The sequence below is a fragment of the Diadema antillarum genome, unplaced genomic scaffold (assembly GCF_040938485.1).
Source record: "Diadema antillarum isolate AM-2024a unplaced genomic scaffold, OU_Dant_1.0 seq00000716_RagTag, whole genome shotgun sequence".
Lineage (NCBI taxonomy): Eukaryota > Metazoa > Echinodermata > Echinoidea > Diadematoida > Diadematidae > Diadema > Diadema antillarum.
In genome coordinates this window covers 1,066,795-1,089,901 of record NW_027271620.1, presented here as the reverse complement: position 1 = coordinate 1,089,901, position 23,107 = coordinate 1,066,795, and the positions used below count along the sequence as shown (strand labels likewise).

The window sequence follows — 23,107 nt, the reverse complement described above, 5'->3', positions numbered from 1 at the left end:
CTACACTTGTACACAATGCATATGAGTAATAGTAGGAGAGCCTGCATGCGTTATCCAACAATGCATTTGCATTTGTTCCAGCAACTGGAGTAACTTCTGCGAGCTCACAGGTTCTTTTTATTGATCGATCCAGGTTTTGCAGATTTTTAGCTCACCTGAGCCAAAGGCTAAAAGTGAGCTACAGTTATGTATTGCAATCCCTCCTCATCTGGCGTCCATCGCGCATCATGCGTAAACTTTTTACATTTTCATCTTCTTCTTGAGAACCCCATGACTGATTTTCACCAAACATGGCAGGTAGCCTCTCTACAGGGATAGAATCTGAATTTGTTCAAATGGGCACCATGCCCCAGCTGGGGAGCTCCCCAGGGGCCCCAACCCCCCCCCCCCCCAAATTTAAGGAATCTTAAAAAATCTTTTTCTCTAGAACCAAGAGTGATAGAGCTAAGTTAATACTATGAGTTAGTACATTGATGACTGTAGTTTCAAGTTTGGTCATGTTGGAATCAGGGGTGCCCCCCTTGGGACTCAGGGGAAGGGGGTGGGGAGAGGTCCTACTTTGTACATGTTCATCTTCTACCTCATGATGACTTTTCATCAAACTTGGCAGGTAGCATCACTAGCGGGATAGAATCTCAATTTGTTATACCCCCGCCAAACGAAGTTTGAAGGGGGTATATAGGAATCAGCGGACGGTCGGTCGGGCGGTCGGGCGGTCGGGCGGTCGGTCGGGCGGTCGGTCCGTTGCAAATCTTGCGTCGCGAACTACTTCCTCAGTTTTCAACCGATTCCCATAAAACTTGGCACAGATGTGTGCCTTGGGTTGTAGATGTGCAAGACGTATTTTTTGACAGTACCCAAAAGTACGTTGCCATGGTAACGGCATATTATGGGCAAAAATGGGTACAAATCTTGCGTCGCGAACTCCTCCCACAGTTTTTGATCAATTTTTATGAAATTAGGTACAGATGTTCATCTGAATATGTTAATGTGCAAGACACATATTTCCACAGTGGCAAAAAGTGCGTTGCCATGGTAACGTCATGTTATTGGTAAAATATAGGGCAAAATGCTTCATGGCAAAACTGCTTCATCAGTGTTCTTCCAATTCTCATGGAATTCATATTGAATGTTTGTCTTAGGATATAGGTCAGCATGACACATTTCTTGACAGCGACAAAAAGTATGTTGCCGTGGTAACAGCTCACATATTATGAGCCAAAATGATGGAAAATTTTGTGTTGCAAACTACTTCCTCAGTTTTTGCCCAATTTCCATGAAACTTGGTACAGATGTGTGCCTTTGGTTGTAGATGTGCAAGACGCATTTTTCGACAGTACCCGAAAGTATGTTGCCATGGTAACGGCATATTAATGGCAGAAGATCAAGGAAAGATCTTGCGGATTTAACTACTTCCTCAGTTTTTTGACCAAAGCTTATGAAATGTTGTTTTGACCAAAGCTTAGGAAATGTAGTTTGGCGGGGGTATAACCAGTCGCTGTAGCGACATTTCTAGTTTAAATGGGCACCGTGCCCCACATGGGGGCCCCAGGGGGGCCCACTCCACCCCTACCAAGTAAGGAATCTTTAAAGATTTTCTCTAGAACCAGAAGGGATTGAGCTATTAGAGTTAATACAATGAGGCAGTATATTGATGACTGTTGTTCCAAATTTGTTCATTGCAGAATCAGGGGAGCCCCCCCCCCCCCCCTCACAACTTACCATACATTTTGTACATACAATTTTGGAATATCCAGTTCTTCATTCAAACACAATTATGCCCAAGGCTCAAATCCTGATTTATCTAACTGAACACTATTCTGAAGTTATTCAACCAGGAATAACATCATGTTTCAGACTTCAATGACAAAAACATTGAATTTTTGTCATTTTTTGTACACAAGCAATGGAAAAATTGTTAGGGTATGACATGGTCAGCTCATTCATTGGCATATTCATATCCACTGTACAAGAACTGTTTTGCAGAAATAAGCAATTCTTCAAAATTTCATAACTTTGTTATTTTTCATCCAATTTCAGTGGAATTTTTACACCATTGAATTTGTAAGATTTTACTCTTTGTTATCAGACTAACTTATTTTTGGTCTGGATTTAAGAAATATTCAATAACATTCTTTTCTAGAATCGGAGGTGATAGAGCTTTAAGTATTTTTTTTTTCCAAACTGCATAGTCCAACCTTCTACTGTATAAGCTGTTATTTTCGCGAGGGTTTAATTTTTGTGAATATCGCAAATCACAGTTGGATCGCGAATTTAGCAACACGCGAAAATGCCTCCATGCGCTTTGTTAATAGAGCATTAACGTAAGCGTCGGCGTCAATTCGCGAAAACAACATCTCACGAAAATGTCTGTGACCTTGTCATTCGCAAAATTAACGGCATATACAGTGTAAAGTACAATGTACTTGGCAGGTAATTTTATCAGAGTGATGGAATATGTAAATGGACACCATGCCCCCAGCTCTCAAAGCTGCCCCCTTCCCAAGTTTCCAATTTACTCAGGTAATTAAGAGTCTGCAAAAATACCTGGAAGGTGAATTTGCAATACTCATGTGAGCGCGAGACCCCTGGGTCTCTTGTTAGCTCTTGGCGTGATAAAAATGTAGCTGCTAGCAGTTGCTAACAATTGTATTCATCTACAAATCGCTGTATCTTATCTATCATAGAAATAGTTGTTTAGATAGCTGTAATATTGCAAATATTTGTACTCTCATTCTTTCTTCTTTCTTCTTCTTTCTTCTCTCTTTCTTTGAGAATTGGGAGGACTCATCAAATTTACCCGCCCGTTTCTGGTCATGGTCAGCAAGGCTAAGGCTGCAAAACTAGTCCGTGCACTTGTAGACTTGTTCCTGGATATGAATGCTGGAACAGGCGAAGAGGTATGTCTACCGCCATATACAATTTTGTTCTGACTCGAGGACTATTATTATATCAATGTCCATTGCTTCCCTTTTTTTTGTCTCGCCCAACGGAGGTGAAGGCGAGACTAAGGGATCCAAATGGCGTCCGTCCGCCGTCCGTCCGTCGTCCGTCACAAATGTTAAAGTTTACCTGCAAGACTCTCTTATGATGCATAACTTGGCAACTGTTACAGCAATGGCAGCCACACTTGGTCGATAGAAGCACTAGGGGTATCTTCATGTTATGGTGTTGTCAGAGGTCATGTGATGATGTCAAAGGTCATTTGAGGTCATATATTAAAGAGTATGTGCAAGACTCTCTTTTCTATGTTAAAGTTTACCTGCAAGACTCTCTTTTGACAAATAACTTCACATAAATTGCTTGGATTACAACCTAACTTGGGTCATAGATGCACTGGGGGAACCTTCATGTTATGGTGCCGTTGGAGGTCACAGGATAAGGTCAAAGGTCATATGAGGTCATACGTTAAAGTTTACTTGCAAGACTCTCTTATCACACGTAACTCGACACATGTTGCTACAATGGCAATCAAACTTGGGTGATGGATGCACTGGGGGTACCTTCATGTTATGGTGCCATAAGAGGTCACATGAAAAGGTCAAAGGTCATTTGAGGTCATACATTAAAGTTTACTTGCAAGACTGTCACAGACAGGGTCAACAAACTTTTAGGGCCCAATGTTAATTTTTTATGGCGCGTTTTGATTATGGCTCATAACGTTTGATCCCTTTGTCCGTTTGTGACCAAACTTGGACGGTAGATGTAACTTGGGGAATTAAAGGTCATCACAAGGTCAAAGGTCACAGAAAGGGGTTAACAAATTTTTAGGGCCCATTAAGTTTTTCTGGGTTTTTCTAACTTTTGTTCCCTTTGTCTGTTTGTGACCAAACTTGGATGGTAGATGTCCCTTGGGGAGGTGAAGGTCATTACAAGGTCAAAGGTCACAGACAGGGGTCAACAAATTTTTAGGGCCCAATGTTCAAGTTTTTAAGGGCGCGTTTCGATTGTGGTTCAGAACTTTTGCTCCCTATGTCCGTTTGTGACCAAACTTTGATGGTAGATGTCCCTTGGGGAATTAAAGGTCATCACAAGGTCAAAGGTCACAGAAAGGGGTTAACAAATTTTTAGGGCCCATTAAGTTTTTCTGGCGCGTTTCGATTATGGCTCATAACTTTTGATCCCTTTGTCTGTTTGTGACCAAACTTGGATGGTAGATGTCCCTTGGGGAGGTGAAGGTCATTACAAGGTCAAAGGTCACAGACAGGGGTCAACAAATTTTTAGGGCCCAATGTTCAAGTTTTTAAGGGCGCGTTTCGATTGTGGTTCAGAACTTTTGCTCCCTATGTCCGTTTGTGACCAAACTTGGACGGTAGATGTCCCTTGGGGAATTAAAGGTCATCACAAGGTCAAAGGTCACAGAAAGGGGTTAACAAATTTTGAGGGCCCATTAAGTTTTTCTGGCGCGTTTCGATTATGGCTCATAACTTTTGATCCCTGTGTCTGTTTGTGACCAAAATTGGATGGTAGATGTCCCTTGGGGAGGTGAAGGTCATCACAAGGTCAAAGGTCACAGACAGGGGTCAACAAATTCTTAGGGCCCAATGTTAAGTTTTTAAGGGCGCGTTTTGATTGTGGTTCAGAACTTTTGCTCCCTATGTCCGTTTGTGACCAAACTTGGACGGTAGATGTCCCTTGGGAAATTAAAGGTCATCACAAGATCAAAGGTCACAGAAAGGGGTTAAATTTTTAGGGCCTAGTTTTTCTGGCGCGTTTCGATTATGGCTCATAACTTTTGATCCCTTTGTCTGTTTGTGACCAAACTTGGATGGTAAATGTCCCTTGGGTAGTTGAAGGTCACCACAAGGTCAAAGGTCACAGGCGGGTCAATGAACTTCTGGGAGTAAGAAAAATATAAATTTCTTGTAAGCGAATTGGCGAGACACAATTTGGCACGTGCCTTGTTTGTGATTTAAGGCTTTTCGAAGGCATTTTGTCTATTTTTTTCCAGCTCTCAGCAGCCAAGGAATCAAGTAGCCTATTTCAGTTGCTCTTCATCATCGTCCAAGTGTGTATTGTCATCATGTATTGTCTGCAAACTTATAAATTGATGATCTCATTGAATCAAACTTGCCAGAAATCATATTAGGGTATTGGGGGATACAATTATGTTTTAGGAGTGGTTCATGTGGCTCCCAGGGGCCAAGGGCAAATGAGTAAGTTTCAAAAAGCTTCTCTGGATCCAGACAAAGTACAGCCAAGTCATGCTGTATGAAGCAGTGAATATACAGGGGAAACTGGATTTAACAAGAAGTTCGGGACCGAGCAGTTTTCCTTGATAGCTGATATCTCATTATATACATGTAAGTTAGCATTAAAAACGACACTTATTTGTACAGATGTGGGACTACAGATCAGGTTTCAATGTATACATATAACCTGGCGATGTGCGTGAGAGAATTATCTTTATGTGTAAAAAGATTTTTTTGGCCAATATGATATTAAGAATGTGTTTCTTAATGTTTGCATTTGTTTGCGTGCGATCGTGTCACAATCATTTGTGAAGTGGTACATGTATGTGGTTCTGCTATGTGTGTGATTTCAAAGGTTTGTACATGTTTCTGTATAATGCATGCTGTGTGTGACACGTGCATTAAGTGCATAATGCAAGTGTGTGTGAAGAAGATTGGGAATTCCCTAGTAGAGAGCCAATCACAGCATCAGATTGCCTCACACGTGCTACATCATGACGATACATGTATGCATAGAGCTGTATAAGATCGCTCAGGCGAAGTAAAAGCTTTACCCCCAAAAAAATTTGCTTTAACTCGCTATAACAGGTTTGATTAACTATGTTTTTCTTTGTTTGGAAATCACAAAATTTATCTCTTTATAGCAGATATTTTGTAATAGCTGATCTCGCTATAAGAGTAGTCTTTTACGATGTGTGGAAGGAAATTTGGGACCACAAAAATTTCCTAGTAATAACCAATATCTTGTTGTAGCAGTGTTCATTATAAATTGTGTACTCTGTTAGTTGAAGAATATAGGTTTTTCATGACAGGGCATCAAAGGAGATTGTGTAACAAGTTTGAATGGGACCCTGGTAATAACAGTGATTTCTTTTTATGCCTCCGCTACAAAGTGTTGCCGGAGGCATTATGTTTTCGGGTTGTCCGTCCGTCCGTAATCAATTTTGTGGACAGCGTATAAAACTGCTAGAGGTATCCTAAGGTATCCTAATGAAGCTTGGCATGTATGTGTATGAGTGAGTGACGTTGTGCCTATCAACTTTTCGGCGCACATGCTCAAGGTCGAAGGTCAAAAGGTCAAGGTCAAATACTCAACATTTCACAATTTCCCCTATATCTATGCAATGCCTGGAGGTATTTTCTTGAAACTTGGTGTATACAGTACATGAACTACCAAATAAAGATTCCCCAAAGAGAGCTTTGGGTCATGAGGTCAAAGGTCAAGGGTCAAAGGTCAAGTGAAAGTGTTAAAATTTCACTTTTTTCTCCATATCTCACAAATATTTCAAGGTATCTTCATGGAACTTACTGTATGCATGTACTGACTAGCAGTGATCATGTAGGGAATTTAGGAGTCATGGGTCAAAGGTCAGCGATGAAAGGTCAAGGTCAACTCATCAAAATGTCATTATTTCTCTCATCTATGCAATGCCTGCAGGATTTTTCTTGAAACTTTAAGTTTGTGTATTCATATCACCCAATACAGATTCTCTTGGAAGTTTCTTGCCTAAAGGTCAATGGTCAAGTGAAAGTGCTAAATTTCACTTCTTCTTTACATGTATAAAAGGATCAAAAGTTGGGTACAAATCCTCAAATCCCCAAATACCTGCACCCTTGGACAGTATAGCCATTCATCCAAATAAACCTAGTTCAAGGATAGTGAACACTCAATGCATTTGTGACAAACCTGTCATATTAATATTTTGCCAGTTATGTGAAACCGTCATCACATATTGTCAAGACATTGTGCTATAGCTACAATAATGTGTTCGGAGAACCATGCATTATGGCGGAGGCATACCAGTCGCCATAGCGACATTTCTAGTTGTTGTTTTTTTGTCTTCTTGAAATTGCATGATCAGATTTTCACAATATGGAAGGGATCATTCTCCAAGGTAGCAGATAGAAAGTTACATTGTGGTTCTGGGCAAGTCCCATAGGGGCCCAGAAGGGTGAAAACCCCATAAATTTCAAAGCTTATTTGAAGATCCAGAAGTAGAACACTTGAATTTTATTGCATAGATATTCTGCAAGGTTCAAAGTGTAAAATATTCGTAACAGTTGTCTATAGTGACTAACTTTTGCACCCGAGGGAGTACCGCTTTTTTTTTTTGGGGGGGGGGGGAGGGGGGCAAAAGGATGAAATTAACATTACCACCTACTCATTTGATAGGGTGGGACAGTTCTGATGAGAAGTTGTACATTGTAATTTGCAGATTAGCAGATGACCTATCACCAGGGATGGCTGGAATTAATATGGTTTGTTGGGATGAGTGTTCAAATTATTAAGATGAAATACACAGTAGTTAGCAGATACTGTATCATCTCCCCCCCCCCCCTCCTTTTTTTGGCGATACACAATCAGTTAATCACCTATGTATTAGTCTCTATTCTTTATTCTCCTTTTTTGGGGGGGCCAATATTTGTGAACCTAATATCTCAAAATTGCCATCACTAATTCATATTAAATTTGCCATGATCATATCTCATGTCATGATCTAGCCATTAAAAGTTTTGGATACATAACATTAACAAGCTTTTTATGCCCCAGCCTCGTAGTGTCGCCAGAGGCATTGTGTTTTGGGTTGCCCGTCCTTGAGTCCGTCCGTCCGTCCGTCCATCCGTAATCAATTTTGTGGACAGCGTAACTGAAAAATTGTTTGAGGTATCCATTTGAATGAAACGTGGCATAATTATGTATGAGTGAGTGAAGTTTTGCCTATCAACTTTTCAATGCACATGCTCAAGGTCAAAGGTCTATTAAGTCAAATGCTCAAAATTTCACTATTTCCCCCATATCTATGCAATACCTGAAGGCATTTTCCTGAAACTTAGTGTATACATGAACTTCCCAATATAGATTCTCTAGAGAGAGTTTCGGGCTGTGAGGTCAAAGGTCAAGAGAATATGTTAAAATTTCACTTTTTTCTCCATATCTCGGAAATGGTTCAAGGTATCTTTATGGAACTTGGTACATATACATGTACTCACTGGCAGTGATTATCTTGGGAATTGTGTGGTCATGGCTTCACAGCAGCAGCACGCATTGAACTGTTACGGCACGTTTACACCTAGCACGGTACAGGCAAAGGGCCAGGTTTTTGCTATGGTGCCCCAAAAGGAACCATGTCTGGTTCTTTTACAATATCGCTTCTGCGCTAATAATTCTGTTACAAAACTAAAATTCTACTGGTGAGTGATTGTTGCTGTTGATTTTGACATTAGAATAACATTTTGGATGATTTTGTGCCGAAATACTATTTTTCTTAAGAGAACCAGACATGATTCCCTTTGGCGCATGATAGCAAAAATCATTGCGATTGCAACGATTGCTGTTACCGTGCTCCGTGTAAACGCACTCTCACTACCATCTCTTTGGTTACTGATACTTAGTATGGTACATGTACATGTACATGTGTAACGAGCAGCTAGGCTATGAGCCAGCATGTACTGATACCGTAGCTAGCTCAAGCTAGTTCAGTGGATGCATTCTAGCCGGCCGCCGGTCACCACCAGCATTTACTAGTAAGCTAGCAGCAGAAGTCATTTAGGACACAAGGTGTGTTTTAGACGCAGGGCCTACGTCTCACAAAAGTATCGGAACTGTTTACTGTGGAACACTGCTGTAGGTAGACCTCTAAGACCTTTAAAGTCTAATCTAAACCTAGAACCTACATAGATCTACCTCTTTACCGACACATTTTTACGGACTAGAGCCAAATCCAAGGTAAGTTATCCATATCTGGGATTCAAATCCGATATTATATGTATATTTAGCTAGAATCCTGAAATTTCCATGGTTCAGAGGGTGTCTTGGGAGCACTTTTTTTAGGACTCTAGGAGTAGGACTAATGTTAGTCTAGATCTCTAACGTTAGCTCTATCTAAAGATGTAACATGTTAGATCTACAGATGAAGATGGATGTGCAAAATTTCAAGGGAATTACTAGCCCGACAGCGCCCAACCAGACACAGTACTTTGCACGGCGTCCCCCGTCCTGCTTCTAGTTTTAGCACGAGTTAGCAGGTACCGACTGTTCGAGAGTCAAGACTGTAAGGCACAAAAGCACACGTAAAAGTTAAAAAGACAGCTGTACTCTTCTTAATTCTAAGCAAGATAGATTCAATAAGTAAATATCTATGAAAATTGTATGTAACAAAGTTCACGTACCTCCTCTTTTGGGAAGATACTAGCTGAAATGTGCCTACGGATCATGCAGAATTCACGCTTTGAACCACGGCGCTGTGTACTGTAGCAACAGCGCATCAGCGCAGGGCCGGCTTGTTCGTTCCTTGCGTGACGTCATAATTTCGGTCCCCAAAATTTCGCCGTCAGATTGTGTTCTGGTGGTCAGAAAAGGGTCTCAAAACATCATCTATCCTTCGTTCTAGAGATGTTTTCACCTTCTGAAAGTTTATCATTCATATTCCTAGAGACTTAAGCATTCCAGAAATGTATGATTCACCTTATTTATAAGTAATGAGCTATTTTTCTCATTCATGGTACTTTAATAGTTGCATAAATTGTCCTTCATCTCTCTTCTCAGATGTGCACATCAAAGCAAGTGGAAAACAAAAGTCAGGTCCCATCTTCAACATGATTATATAATATGTCAAATCTAAAACATTTGACAACAAGCTTGAAGAGAAAAAAAAATTGTAATTATATTATTCGCAAGAATGCTCTCACATTTTCCTGTCGTATATCCTGTTTTTCTGTTCATCAACATGACGTTGTCATATTATTCAATGCATGTATCCCAAGTTTAACAGCATGTTTATGTAAAGTGTGCTTTCCCCAAGTGTTCAGATACAACGAGAATCCGGATATAACGAGAAAAATCATCCGGAACCGACAATCTCATTGTAATGGGATTTCCCTGTATGGTATAGTGCAGTACATTATAGGGTACGGTACTCCACTTAATCTGGTAAGAAATGTTCTGTCAGGCACTACCTGATCAGGCAGAGAGTACTGTATTGGTATAAACTTTATCTGAAGTCAAAGTTTAGATCAGAGGATTTGGCAGGCTATTGCAGTCCTGAAATAATTCATGAATATCAGTTAAAGGCATAATTTACCATTTGCAGATGAAACAAAAAAAAAAACCAGCATTAGTGCTTTAAAATAGTTCTAAAATGGGAGTTACGGATAAAACAACCACTGTTTAAATTGAATCCGTACAATCAGTGTTAAGTGTTGTTATATACACAAAATGTGAACAATACTTATAATAAACATGTTTCGAGACTAAACCGTCTACAGTTACGGTTTATTGAGAAAAAACTGATATCTCCTTATATTTCAGGCTTTATTGCAAAAATGTTGTATGGTAGGATGTTTTTATGATATAACAGACCTACACATATGCATCAAATGTGATATCTTGAACATTTTTTATATCACTGCTCCCAAAGGTAAAATGGACCTTTAACCCTAACTAGGCTGGCCTACATAATAGGTAGATGATAGAGCTGGGGGTGTGGGGGCTCCCAGGCCCCCCTCCAGATCTCGGTCGTTGACGAAAATTGGCGCACATATTGCCTATGACGTAATGTAAAGTACCGTGAAGTTAAATTAAAAAAAGAAAAATTATCATTTATGCTTAATTATGCTAATTTATGCATATCGATGCATGAAATCAGACAATTTGGTATAAATCACTAAAACAAGCTCAAAACAGGCACATTTTTTGTGTGAATATTCTTTTCAGTGTCCTTAGCAAATATAAGAGAAAAAAATTGTGCTATCAGAAAAAATCTCTTAAGTATTTTATTGTTTTTTAATTTCTTTGTTTTTTTTACTTTATGTTTTCCATTGTTTTTTCGATGAAATTTGTCCGCAAAATTGTTCCGAACAAGAAAATATGTTGTTGATTTATTTTAATCAATAAAACCCCCAAATAATCATGCTTTTATGAAATTTGCCTGTAAACACAGTTTGCATTGAAATTGTACACGAATTCACGTTTTTGAGCAATTTTTGGTCTGACATGCACGTACATATTTATGTGCAACTTCAGAACCGCGCTCCCGGGCATCGCAAATTTGTTGTCAAAAGATGCGGGAGACTCGAACGAAAAAAGTCATGAAACGCCGCGGCGATAGCTTTTCGCGGTAGCGATACATCGCGCGGAATGTCGAGGGGGGGCCTAGTTAGGATTAAGCATCATAGGGAAAGTGTGAGCCCAGAAATTGCCCTCTAAGTGAACCAGGAATTTCTTCATAATGTTAAGTAGAGGGAATTAAAAGGATTTGTGTGATTATGAGCCACTATCTGCATGAAGTACATATCTCCAAGACACAGACAGGTTTGAAATAGTTCCCTCAAAATAAAAATGAAGGAGGAACAATCAAGCATACTCTGGCATGTATTTGCACATTAATTTTTATGCCTCTGCCACAAAATGTCGCTGGAGGCATTATGTTTTCGGGTTGTCCGACCTTCCGTCCATGATGAATTTTGTGGACAGCGTAACTAAAAAACAGTTTGAAGTACCGTATCCTAATGAGACTTAGTATGTATGCGTGAGTGGATGAAGTTTTGCCTATCAACTTTTCAGTGCACAAGCTCAGGTCAAAGGTCGAGGTCAAATGCTCAAAATTTGACAATTTCCCCCATATCTACATTGCCTGAAATTTTCTTGAAACTTTGTAGAATTACATGTATTACCTGAGAAAGATTCTTCATCTCTGGACATGAGGTAAAAGTGCTAAAATTTTACTTTTTTCTCCATATTTCAGAAATGGTTCAAGATATCCTCATGGAACTTTATTTATAGTACATGTGCATATACTGCCTGACAATGGTTTTCTTGGGAATTTTTGGGTCACAAGGTCAAGGGTAAAAAGGTCATGGTCGATTCCTTAAAATTTCACTATTTCCCTCATCTATGCAATGTCTGGAGGGTTTTTCTTGAAACTCAGTGTATACATGTATTACCAAATATAAATTCTGTGGGAAAGTTTTGGGCAAAAAGGTCAAAAGTCAAAAGGTTAGGGGTCAAGTGAAAGGGCTAAATTTCACTTCTTCCTCAAGGTATCCCCATGAAACTTCATGAATAATGCATACTTGCCTGACTGTGATTCCCTGGGTAATTTTTGGGTCATGGGGTTAGGTAAAAATGTGAACATTTTTACTATTAAATGCTAAGATTAATTATACTTTTTCTCCATACTTTTAATGCATTTAAATGCTTAAAATGTTGAAGGTCAAGGAATAATCATCAAATCCTCTGATACTTGCTCTCTTGAACAATATTGCCATTGATCCAATTAAACTTAGTTCAAGGAAAGTGAACAATCACCACATTTGTGACAAACATGCAATTCATTTTTTTTTTGTGTGAGTTATGTGAAACTGTCATCACAGATAGTCATGACGTGCTATAGCCTTATTGGGAGAGCAGTGCATTATGGTGAAGGCATACCAGTCGCCATAGTGACATATCTAGTTATAAAGTACTTCATATTCCCTGCAAATGATGAGAGATCACAATTTTCACCTCTCACAATGTGACTAAAAACATGAACAGAACTGATCTCTGATGCAGGAGTGCAATGTATGTGATACAGTACATTGACAGGTCATTTAGAAGCTCAAATGATTTGTGTGTGCACAGCATTTACTCTCGTTTCAAAACTATCAATATGCACCCTTCTTTTATTTCCATCATGATGCCATGGTTCTCAAAGTAATTTATGATGCACACTTTGGTCTTTCTCATTCACTTTATGACCTGTGTAGTGACAGAAAAGTGTAGAAACAAGATATAGTCCAGTGGAAAGGGTCCCATAGACCGTTATACAATGCTCATTGACCTAAAAAAGATTGTTAAACACGAAGGTATTTTTGTTGATTCATGTGCTATAAGGGTATTGAAGTAATGTAGCTTGGTTGCCACCTTGGCACACTTTGGGCAAACTTTTTTATTAGCCTGATTAACATAATCTTGTAATCACTGTATTACTTGAAACATATTGCTTAATTCTAATCCAAAAGCCTCATAAAACATGGATGATATTCAATGGTCCTCTATAAAGAGAAATCCAATAAGGCCAGTTTGTATCTTAAGAATGATGCAAATGTCTCAAAATAGAATAAATAGCATAATGAGTTAATTTACATTTAAAGTTCAGTAATTGTATGTTAAATAAAGTACATTACCTGGAAAAGCTGTGAAGTGCAAGGTTTTTTGTTGATTCGTTGTTGCATGTGGGTATTGAAATACAGGATATAACGAAAGAAACGTTGCATTAATTTACATAAATGTTTCAATTAACAAACATTTCACGGAGGAAACGTTAGTAACTGCAAATTAACGTTCAGAAAACTAATGATCGCCTAGCGTACTGCAAGTTGATGTTTGGGAAAAAGTAATGATAACTAATGCAGAAAGCTGAGGCAAGATTTTTGGCTTTCGGAAAGACACCTGGCGCATGGCATATAGAGGGGACAGTTATGATTTACACACAACATTGCTCAGTGAGACTCAGGGCCACTTGGGTCGGAGGAGGCAGACGCTGCTACCGACTAAGCCAACTCGATCCAAAAATGAAAGAGAGAAAAAAAAACAGTTTCATTACTTCGAAGGTTTGTTGATTTGAAAACAAAATAGAGTGTGTAAGGTTCTGTATTCTATCTGAAGGTTTGTTTATCCGAAAACAAAATAAGTTTCATACCATGTAGGACCTACTTCGTTTTCAGAATAACAAACCTTCAGAATTAATGCAGCAGATGATCAAGATTAATGAACGCCTATTACATTTCGGAGTAACAAGCATCTGGGCACAGGGATTTTTGCTCGTGTGGGATTTGGAATAATGAACCAATATCATTTTAGGAGTAATGAATACTGTTGAAAGAAAATTAGGCGATGTCAAACTGAGAAATTAACATATTTCTTGCAAATTTCCCCTCCCCGTCAATACCTTCTTATGAAGTATCCCTCACTGTTCGATAAAGAAAAAATTTATTATTTTTTCCTTCCCATCCACTGCTACTGCAGCAATCCCCATACTGCAAATCATAGGTGGCTTGTTAACAAGGGTGTCCTTGGCGCAATTGGCCAATCGTGAATACGTCGTGCTGGATAAAGTTATGAGGTCCAAAGTCTCTTGATTTTAGGAGTGTAACGTTGGCTCCGACACCGCGTTAATGGTGCTGCCCATGCCAAAAATATACATAGCGCGTCGCAGAATCGGTCTATAGGAATCACTTGGATGGCGGGTGGTCGGTCGGGCGGTCGGGCGGTTGGTCGGTCGGGCGGGTCGGTCCGTTGCAAAAAAACTTGTGGATCGAACTACTCTCTCATTTTTTGAGCAATTGACCCCAAATTTGGCATGTGAGACCACTATCAAAGGTAGATGTGCAAGACACCTTTTTTGTTAGTATTGCATAATGCGTTGCCATGGAAACGGCATATTTTCATAAAAACTTGTGGATCTAACTACTCTTTCATTTTTTGAGCAAATAACCCCAAATTTGGCATGTGTGACTGCTATCAAAGGAAGATGTGCAAGACACCTTTTTGATTAGTATCGCATAATGCGTTGCCATGGCAACAGCATATTTTCATAAAAACTTGTGAATCAAACTACTCTAATTTTTTGAACAATTAATTTGAAATTTGGCATGTGTAACCGCTTTCAAAGGAAGCTGTGCAAGACACCTTTTTTCATTAGTATTGCATAATGCGTTGCTATGGCAGCAGCAAATTCTAAAAAAATCTTGCAAAATGTTGTGGATCAAACTACTCTCTCGTTTTTGAGCAATTGACCCCAAATCGGGCATTTAGGACCACTATCAAATAAAGATTTGCATGACACCTTTTTCGTTAGTATTGCCTAATGCGTTGCCATGGCAACAGCAAATTTAAAAAAAAATCCTGCAAAATGGTGTGGATCAAACTACTCTCATTTTTTGAGCAGTTGACCCCAAATTTGGCATGTGGGACCACTATCAAATAAAGATGTGCATGACACCTTTTTCGTTAGTATTGCCTAATGCGTTGCCATGGCAACAGCAAATTTTTGAGAAATCTTACAAAATGTTCTTTGAACACTTGTCTTGAAATTAGGTACATGTGACTGCTATAGTATATAGATATGCAAACTTAATCTTTTGTCATTGTTAAACAATGTGTTGCCATGGTGACAGCATTTTTTCACTTGTAAAAAAGCATATAGAAGTGTGGATTTAGCTTACTTTCTCAGTCTTTTAGCATTTGGCTTGAATTTTTGCACATGTGACCACTATTGCAGATAGACATGTGCAAACTTAATCTGTCATCATTGTTGAAAAAATGTGTTGCCATGGCAACAACATTTTTTTACGTAGAAGAATAGAAAATATTGTGGATTCAGTTCTCCCTCAGTCTTTGAGCATATGGCTTTAAATTTGGCACATGTGATGGCTGTGGTATGTAGATGTGCAAACTTAATCTTTCGTCATTGTTGAGCAATGTTTTGCCATGGTAACAGCATATTTTGATTGAAAATTATACAAAAATACTGTGGATTCAGTTAACTCCATCAGTCTTGAAGCATTTGGCTTGAAATTTGGCACATGTGACCGTTATAGCACAAAGATGTGCAAACTTCATCTTTCGTCATTGTTGAACAATGTGTTGCCATGGTAACAGTATATTTTGAATGAAAATCATACAAAAATTGTAGTTCTGCTTACTCAGTTTTTGAGCATTTGGCTTCAAATTTGGCACATGTGATAACTATAACCTAGATGTACAAAATTTATCTTTTGTCATTGTTGAAAAATGTGTTGCCATGGTAACAGCACATTTTGAATGAAAATTATGTGATGATATGAATTCAGCTTTTGAGCATTTAACTTGAAATTTGGCACATGTGACAGCTGTGATATGTAGTTGTGCCAATTTCATTTTTTTGTTATGTCAAACATTGTGTTGACATGGTAACAAAATTGTTAAACAGAAATCATAGAAATTGCCAATTTACTTATCTTACTCCCTCAGGTTTTGAGCACTTGACTTGAGTATGGCACATGTGACTATCAGTGATCAAAATATACATTTATTCAGTGTTGAACAAACATTGCAATTGTTTCTTTTTTTTTCAATAAAAAGCATACAAAGTAATTGCTGGTTGAGCTAACTCCCTCAGTGTTAGGTGGGGGTATTATTCACATTGAGTGATAGTTCTAGTTTGACAAGGTGAAAGAATTAGTTCCTTTTATTCAATGTCCTTGGGTTTGGGGGAGGGGTTTAGCCATGAATTTTACATATAAAGTAATCCGTTGTGCGAACATTTTAGCAAGTTTGAGCAATGAGAACTTAAATTATTAAACTAGACTTGGAATTTGTCAACACTGACAAATTAGGTGATCCGATCTATTTGGAAATCAATGATTTGAGTCCTGATCCCAATAGGCATGACCATACAGGTTTCATCTGTGTTTAGGAGACATTGGCCGTGTAATGTTTGGATTCTCATTTATAGAAAAGGGAGTCAGACCTGCCATCTTTGGTACCGAATTCCGTATACACTAACGAAGATACAGAATGAAGTATATTTGACCTTTGACCCCACTTTGCACAGCCAAGATGGCATCTGAGCATAAAGTGTTTATTTTGTGAAATGATTCTTGTAACATGGTCTTTTCGTGTGCAAAAATATGGGAAAGATAGGACATGTATTCACCAAGATACAGGATGAAACATTTATGACCTTTGACCCTAATTTACATACCCAAGATGGTGTCTGATCATGTAGTTGTTATTTTATGAAATAATGTACGTGACATGAACTAAACATACGTGCAAAATATGGGGGTGATTGGGCCTTTTTACTTGAGTTATTGCAAAGAAAGTTGCAGAAAGAAAGAAATATCTCAATACATCGAAGATAAGCTTTAATTTCATCCAAGTTTTTTAACGTGATCCTGACATCGTATGAAAGAACAAAGGGCACACTTACGATAGCGCAAAGTCTTAGCTACAACATATTCAAATCTGGGAGAAATTCACAGAAGGGTAAGCGAGCTAGTGCTCGATAAAGATAGCCATGTCAATTTTCATTTTCAGAAAAACTGCACTCCCATAGAGATAACACGTAAACTGGCCAAATTTGACAAGATTACTTTCAATCCATTTTTACAGTGTGATGCCGTCATCCAATCAAAATGTTGTAATTACGTTTATGAAAGACCATTTAATAAGCTACAACATACTGAAATCTGGGTGAAAATCGGGAAAAGATAAGTGAGATACGCTCGAGTGAACTTGAAATATGATGACGTCATTTTGAAAATTTACTTTTTTTATTCTATTAAGAAATTTGATATCTTTTAATCATTTTTTCAGCATCACCAACCCATCAAATGACATGTACAACTCATCAGCTTTCAGAATATGTAAAGAAAATGGGGGTCACCGTCTATCCTGTCAATTAAAATCGGATTTAAAATTAGCGTTTTTTTGGCATAGTTGCACTGTATATCGGCATTGACGTGCGCGCGGAATTTCAACTTTGACGGGCCCGTATGACGTCATATTGAGTCAGATCGACTTGAAACTTGGTAGAAATATTCCTTGACATTTCAGACATCCGATCCGTGTGAAAAAACGGCAAATTTCTATTGCATATGAGCTGTGCGTGCGTATATGTGCGCGCGCGTACGCATCCGTCCTATTTTTTCAATTTTTAAAAAAATGCTCCAAATGATCTGAAACGTGTGCAAAAAAAATTTGAGCTCGATTGGAGCATGTCAACATTTTAACGTGAGCGTACGCGCACTTTTTAAGTGTAAACTGAAATTTGAGAAAATGAGTATAATGCACTTGACTTGAAATATATGTGACGTAAATTTGATTGAAAAATTTAATTCCATTAATGAGATATGAATGAAAATGTGATTTCATATAATGACGTCATAGTGACGTCATGGTCGATTGATCACTTTGAGTGTCACATCTTGGATATCAACTCAAGTCAACATAAATCTCAAATTCACATGTAAGAATGGATCCAAACACTATGCGCGCAAGTACTTAAAGTCAAGCTATAAAAATAAATGTTTGATGAAAAAGGTCATACCTTCCAACATATCAGCACTAACTTCATAAAACTTCTGAATAATGGCCACCGTATATGTCTGTTATCTATTCCTGAAAGTTTCACCTCTTAACTCTTTTGCAAAAGTGAAATATAAAATATATGAAAGTGGTTTTATATGAATTCAAAGTAATGCCTACAAAATTGAGTGTCCATTCTGATTAGTTAGAATATGACATTAATTCATATTTTTAGTTTGTTATGGTTATGTTGCTAGTAGTGAATGAAAGGGGCCTTAATAAGTATTCAAAAGCAATTTCAGAAAAAAACTCCTTTTTTAAAGGATTTTTTTTTCAATATAAGTCATTTGAATGTTATTTGACACCCCTAATTAAAATGCTGATTCATTCACTTTCCATTTCAAAATTTTAGTCTTTTCACATGAAGTGAAACAAATGAAGTTTGGGGAGGGGGGGGGGATCAAATGCCTACTTAGATTGTACATTTTCATCTTCTTGCTGAAAACAACATTCATAACGGATTTTCATCAAATTTAGCAAGTAGCATTCGTAGGGGGATAAGATCTCAGTGTTTGAATGAGCACCATACTTTCCTTTGGGGCCCCAGGGGGCTCAAACCTCCTAAGTTAATTCCAAAGGAATATTTATATAATATTGACTGGCCTCGAGGGAGATACCAGAAAATATTGCCCACACTGAAAGAATATTGCCTGAGTCGAAGACGAGGGCAATATTCTTTCAGTGTGGGCAATATTTATCTGGTATCTCCCTCAAGGCCAGTCAATATCATAATTATTACCTATCCCCTAGGTAAATTAAGGAAATATGTGAATACGGCTAAACACTATGATATAGATCAAGCCACATTTGACTACGTGTAGATCATCAACATGTCGAATAATTGAAAAATTGTTCATCAATGTATATCATTCAACTCCAACTTCAAAGATACATTATATGTAGTTGTAACAGGCGAACTTCAAACATCTGAACGCTTTTACACTTCATTTTTACTTCTGTTTAAATTTGGAGAGTTGTAAAACTGATGGTCACTGTGCAATTATTGAGCACAAATGGACTAGTCATTGTTTGACGCGTAGTGCTGCTGTCGACCTTGTAAGAGTTGATTTATCAGCGTTCTTCTGCGGTGCGTGTAACCGACACCCAGCGATGTCCTGAATGTTTTCTTTTCGTGGTCGATCGGAATGTTTACATTTAAAGCAGGGAGGTGGGGAGAGAGATTCCACTCTTTCTCTTCCCACCTCCCTGTGTACAGTGAATGGTGAAAACCAGAAGATTGCACTGTTTGCACACATTGTTTTGTGTACGGTACGGTGTGTGTAACCGACACGCCTAAAGCCTAAAGACCTCCTAAAGCCCAACCCCGCCGTAGGAGGTGGAAACAGGTAATGCTGGCCAACGGGGCTCTGGTGAAGCTACGACGGGCCTAGCAAGCCGGTAGTGGATAACTATTGCTCGAGACAAACAAAGGAGATATAAACGGACTGATCAAAACGGAAAACGGACCGGACATGAAAACGGACAACGATTTACGGATACCCAAATGGTTTGCACATGGAACATCTGTGGCTTGAAGGATAAAGAACCTGAACTAGTGGAATTCATGACACAACGTAAGATTTCGATCATGGGGATAGCAGACACCAGAAGGAAAGGAACAGGGACTAAGAAAATTGACTCAGACTTCGTTCTCATCTGGAGCGGAGTGAACAAAGACCAGAGAGCAGTACACGGTGTTGGTTTTATCCTGCATTCCAACACAGCGAAAAACATTTTAAACACCGAGTACATCTCAGAGCGAATTGTTAAGATAAGAGTGAGGGAAGGAAAGAAGGTTGCAAACTATATACAGATCTACGCACCTTGCAACGACACATACTCAGATGAAGAAAAGGACAAATTCTTTGGAAATCTCTCAGAAATTATCAACAAGATCCATGACAGTGAAGACCTCTACGTTATGGGAGACTTTAACGGCAGAGTAGGTGAGAGAAGAATGCCATGGACACCACATCTTGGCCCACACAGTGACCACCAAACCCCCTGCAATTACAATGGCAACCTTGTGCTGGAACTGTGTGCAGAGCATGAACTTACGGTCGCCAACACCTTCTTCCAACATCGACCCAGTCACATTTATACTTGGTACAAGTGGAACGACATGGAAGTAAGGTCTCAGATTGACTTTATTCTTATAAGAACTGGTATGAGAAACATCATCACGGATGCAAAGGTCATACCAAACGCGTTCCTGGACACAGACCACAGACCAATCATTTTGAAACACACAGCACAGAAGAAGAAGAGGCCAGGCAAAAGGAAACAGACAGAGAGAATTAACATGAGGAAACTTCAAAATACTGAGGTACAGGACCACATCCTCAACGTGGTAGGCCAAAAGGTGAAAGAGGTGGACCCCACAAACATGAATGTTGAAGAGGCCTGGAGCACCTTCAAAGCTACTCTTCTGGACACCCTGCAAGATGCCTGCGGCTATAGAAAGGCAGGGAACGGAACAAGAAAGGCGACAGCATGGTGGAACGAGGACGTCAAAGAGGCAATCAAAGAAAAGAAGAGGCTCTTCAAGGTCTGGCTGAAGTCAAAGCAGGACGACGACTACGAAACGTACAGCCACGCAAGAAGAAATAGCAAACGAGTGATAAAAGCAGCAAAGGAGGCCTCATGGAGAAAGTATGGTGAAGACCTTAGTGAATTGTGTAAACACTCCCCGAGAGAGTTTTACAAAAGTGTGAAAGCCATGCGGGTACGCGACGAACCCTTTGACCCCACCACTGTGATCAACGACGCAAATGGGCAGTCTCTGCAGGAAGAGGATGAGATCATGCACAGATGGGAGGAATATTTTAAGGACCTTCTAAATCCATCTGGAGTGAGCGACACACAATCACAGTTCACTCCCAACCACCCAGACCACTCCGAACCAACCATCTTGGAGAGTGAAGTAAGATGGGCCATCAAGAAAAGCCCTAAAGGAAAATCAGCAGGCGTAGATGGCATAACAACAGAAGCTGTCCAGGCCTGTGGAGAGACGGGAGTTGAGTGGCTCACAATCATATTCCAAAAGGCGTGGGAGGAAAGGAGAGTCCCAGAAGACTGGCAGAACGCAGTCGTGATACCAATATGGAAGAAAAAGGGGAACAAGAAGGATTACAGCACCTACAGGGGCATATCACTCCTCAGCCATGTAGGAAAGATGTATGCAAAAATCTTGGAGCAACGCACTAGGGCGAAGGCAGAACATTTCCTGAGCGACCCCCAGCTTGGCTTTAGGAAAGGGAGAGGCTGTACTGACGCCATCTTTGCACTGAGACAGCTGAGTGAAAGGGCCCTAGAGTACAACAAAGCACTCCATCTGGTATTTGTTGACCAAGAAAAAGCATTTGATAGAGTGAACAGAGACAAGCTATGGAGAGTCCTGGAGCACTATGACATCAAGGGGCAGCTCCTAGACAATATCAGATCTATATACACCAACAGCAAGAGCGCAGTTCGCACCTCTAGTGGACTTTCCAACTGGTTCCCCGTAACTTCCGAGGTGAGACAGGGCTGTGTCCTCTCCCCCTGCTCTTTATCATATACATGGACCAGATCACAAAGGAGGCAAACCAAGACCTGGAGGCACTAAATGAACTCCTGTTTGCTGATGATCAAGCCATAATGAACAACAACAAGGATGAATTGCAGGAACACACAGATCTGCTCAATGCATGCTGTGAGAGTTATGACATGAAAATCAGTGTGAGTAAGACTGAAGCCATGACAGTCAGTAGAACCCCAGAGAAGCTTGAAATCAACATCAATGGAGCTCAACTGAAGCAGACAACTGAGTTCAAGTACCTGGGCAGCATATTTACAGTAGACGGGAAACTAGACAGAGAAATAGAAACACGCTGCCAGAAAGCAAACGCAGTCAGCTACCAACTGGCCCCCCTTCTCAGACACCCCAATATCCCAATGTGCACAAAGGCAAAGCTCATCAACACCATATTCCTGCCAACTCTCACTTACCAGTGCCAGACATGGCCCCTAACAAGAACTCTTGAGCAGAAGCTGGTAACATGCGAGATGAAGTGTCTGAGGAAAGCCGTGAACAAGACCAGGAGGGACATGATACGAAATGAGGTGATCAGAGACATGGTAGGCGCCACATCTGTCCTACATCATATCAAGCAACAACGTATCAAATGGTTTGGTCACCTCACACGGATGCCACCCAACCAGCCCCCCTTACAAGCTTACAACCTGAGATACTCGGGTGCAAGAGCCAGAGGCAGACCAAGGCGATGCTGGAGAGACTCTGTGGCAGATACCCTGAATGCTCACGATATGTCCCTTCTCCAGGCTACCCGCTTGGCAGCACAAAGACGTTTATATCTCCCCGCGACGCCCCCGGGTACAAGCGGAAGGAAAAAGTAAAGTAAGTAAGACCTTTAACCCTGCAAAGTAACAACTGCAATTGCCTCGCAAAACTACCTTGTATAGGTAATAATCAATGATATTTTTGTCTAGAATCAGAAGTGATAGAGCTTTAAGTCTTTTTTTTTTCCAAACTGCATAGTCCAACATTCCATAAAGTACAGTATACTTCGCAGGTATTTTTTACGAGTGTGATAGAATTATATGCAAATGGACACCATGCCCCCAGCTCTCAAAGCTGTCGCCCCCCCCCCCCACCACCAGTTTCCTATACTAGATGTACTAAGGTAAGAGTCTGCAAGAATGCATGGAAGTTGAACTTGCAATATTCAGGTGAATGCAAGACCCCCGGGTCTCATGTTGGTTTTGCCACAGTGGGTCTCAATTTATAGTGCAAGCGGTGACC

At 39.7% G+C, this 23,107-nt stretch overlaps 1 protein-coding gene across 1 annotated transcript in view; it reads left to right on the top strand.

Moving 5' to 3' along the window:
* The window catches only part of LOC139737941 (26S proteasome non-ATPase regulatory subunit 11B-like), a 232,528-nt gene that overhangs the window by 27,959 nt on the left and 181,462 nt on the right, over positions 1–23,107 (top strand). The window contains exon 3 of the mRNA XM_071648606.1: positions 2,776–2,900. Within this exon, the coding sequence (XP_071504707.1) occupies positions 2,776–2,900 (125 nt within the window). The remainder of the gene's footprint in view (positions 1–2,775; positions 2,901–23,107) is intronic.